The sequence below is a fragment of the Opisthorchis viverrini genome (assembly GCF_000715545.1).
Source record: "Opisthorchis viverrini unplaced genomic scaffold opera_v5_119, whole genome shotgun sequence".
Lineage (NCBI taxonomy): Eukaryota > Metazoa > Platyhelminthes > Trematoda > Opisthorchiida > Opisthorchiidae > Opisthorchis > Opisthorchis viverrini.
In genome coordinates, this window is record NW_008751775.1 from 376,869 (window position 1) to 379,092 (window position 2,224).

Below are 2,224 nucleotides of genomic sequence, written 5' to 3' on the forward strand. Positions count from 1 at the left end.
TACACGTATATATATATATATATATGTATATATATGTACAGTTACATATGCCTGCACTCTCGCGCCCCTTCGTTTCACCATTCATCTGTCTTTTACAATCGAGGTGGACTTCAAGGTCTCACACCGTATTGAGACAAGTCTGTCTGGCTCCTCCAGCTAGTTTTGTTTCGTGGATGGTTGTCTCTGGGTTACGTCAGCACTGAGCCTACCAGACTATGCGATAAGAAGAAGACAACAGAGAACTCCGGACATGGCTGTATTGTCAGGATGAAACATACAGAGCTTCTGTGCAAATATATGGTATGACTAAATGGCCAACTATTGTTGTTCACTCGTTCGTTCTGTAGAGCCAATGGCAGTGTTCCGGTCGGGAACACTTTCAGGCCCACACCACTGGTCTTATGTTGGTAAGCCTGTTTGGTGAGCTCCGCCAACGCACCTGCTTTCCGAACGTGTCGTGCCGATGGTGACCTTGGGGATGCGCCACTCTGCTTTTTCCACGTCTGGGCGCGTCCTGATACTAGTGAAATAAAAAGTACCGAAGCCCAAGGATACCAGCAAAATCTTTTTTCTCCTCAAAATGACGTCAGAAGTCGACCGACGTGTAAACCGTGTTTTAAAACTTCAAGCGCCACACGAATTCTACCTACCTAAGGTGATGGCATCGTTGCGGTAGTTTTCTGAGCTGCTGTCAAAAATCTTGCTTACATAACCTTGAGTATTTTGGATATATGATGGATTGACTATTCTAAACGTCCACCAAATCTCACCTTATCAAATGAAACCAGAGGACGAAAAGAGCATCGCGTGTCAGGCTTTCTTATGTCCTCAGCGATAGGCTAAGATTGGCAACCTTGTGCTATGGGCTGCCCATGAAAGAAAGAAACTCCTTCGCCGTTGAGTCGTTTATTGGCAAACACCGACTAAAGAGTCGCAAACTATTGGACAAGAAAGTAAAAATCTCATATGAACCTTGTTTTTTTTTAAATTGAACATCCTCAAGCGTCTCCTTAAATAATCGTAGATATTCACTGACTCTCACACAAATTTAAACGAAAGATGCAAAACAGTTCCACCAGCTCCCCACCCTCAATCAGCCTGATTTACTAACAATTTTGCTACGTTCTGTGCACTGGGAAGAATTGACCGTTTACAAATGTAACGAACTACTAATAAGGTTGCTGAAAATCGTTCACTCCTTCAGTTGGTTAAAAGAAAAAGCTCTTGAGACATTGTGACCACACATTTTCTGACAAAGCATCAGTAATTTCTGTACTGTACTACTCATAAGTTTGCTGAAAATTCATCGACAGCCCACGACCGGTTTCGCTCTTCTTGGGGCTCATCAGGTAGGTGCAGTCCCCGGGTTTCCGTCAACCTTATGTTCTACTTGAAACCAAACTGCATGAAATTAGCGAATATACACTCATCGACAAACTAATTTGGTTCTTTCGAGAGGCTCACCTGGAACCCTGAGAACATCATAAACGAGAGATTCAGCTGGGTTCCAGGTGAGTCTCTCGAAAGAACCAAATTAGTTCGCTAAAATCAGTGAATTCCTTCGTTTGTGCAACCGGGAATTCTGAAAGGTCCCCCATGGGTTTACGTTCATCATTTCGGCCCACAGCTCGACTGCCCACCGATCTTCCTTGACAAGTGAACACCAAATTGGACATATGCTACAATAACTCAGTGTGAACTGGAGATTCGAATAAAATTCTGCTTGCAGTCCTATTTTATCACGTATTTGACACATCCACTTATCGCCAAGCCAATTTTAAGATGGGTTTTGTTACCGAGATCGCTGTCCTATTTGACTGAGTTTTTTTCACATTTTTTTTAAAAGCAAACACCAGCCGAACTCATATGTTAAATATTCATTTCCTGGTCGGTACACATCCTTCGTGTAGTCTCTAAACAAAGTCCGAGTGCGAGAGGTTAAGTGACCATATCCTAGGTATTCGCCAGATGGCGTACTTTAGCCCTTCGACACCGATTATGTGGCACGTGATAGACGTTCTGAAGTGCAGGACGAGATGGCCCAAGTGGTTAGAGCGCGAATTTACTGACCGGAAGGTCCGAAGTTCGAATCCGACTACTGCCTCCCGACTTCTCCAGTCTAGGCTTGGGCAACCTGTCTGTATCCCAGCCCTCCTGCAACCTTCGAGTGATACGGCAGTTAGGCGCCAAAAGGATGCTACAGCTGAACGAACCGCCCTGAAGG

General features: G+C 44.4%; 1 protein-coding gene across 1 annotated transcript in view; it reads right to left on the bottom strand.

Annotated features, from left to right (window-relative positions):
* T265_13919 (hypothetical protein) overlaps positions 1-2,224 on the bottom strand; it is a gene marked incomplete at both ends in the record, with an annotated part of 10,407 nt that overhangs the window by 2,403 nt on the left and 5,780 nt on the right. The window contains 3 exon segments of the mRNA XM_009171160.1: positions 440-514; positions 1,465-1,519; positions 1,978-2,154. Of these exon segments, the coding sequence (XP_009169424.1) occupies positions 440-514; positions 1,465-1,519; positions 1,978-2,154 (307 nt within the window).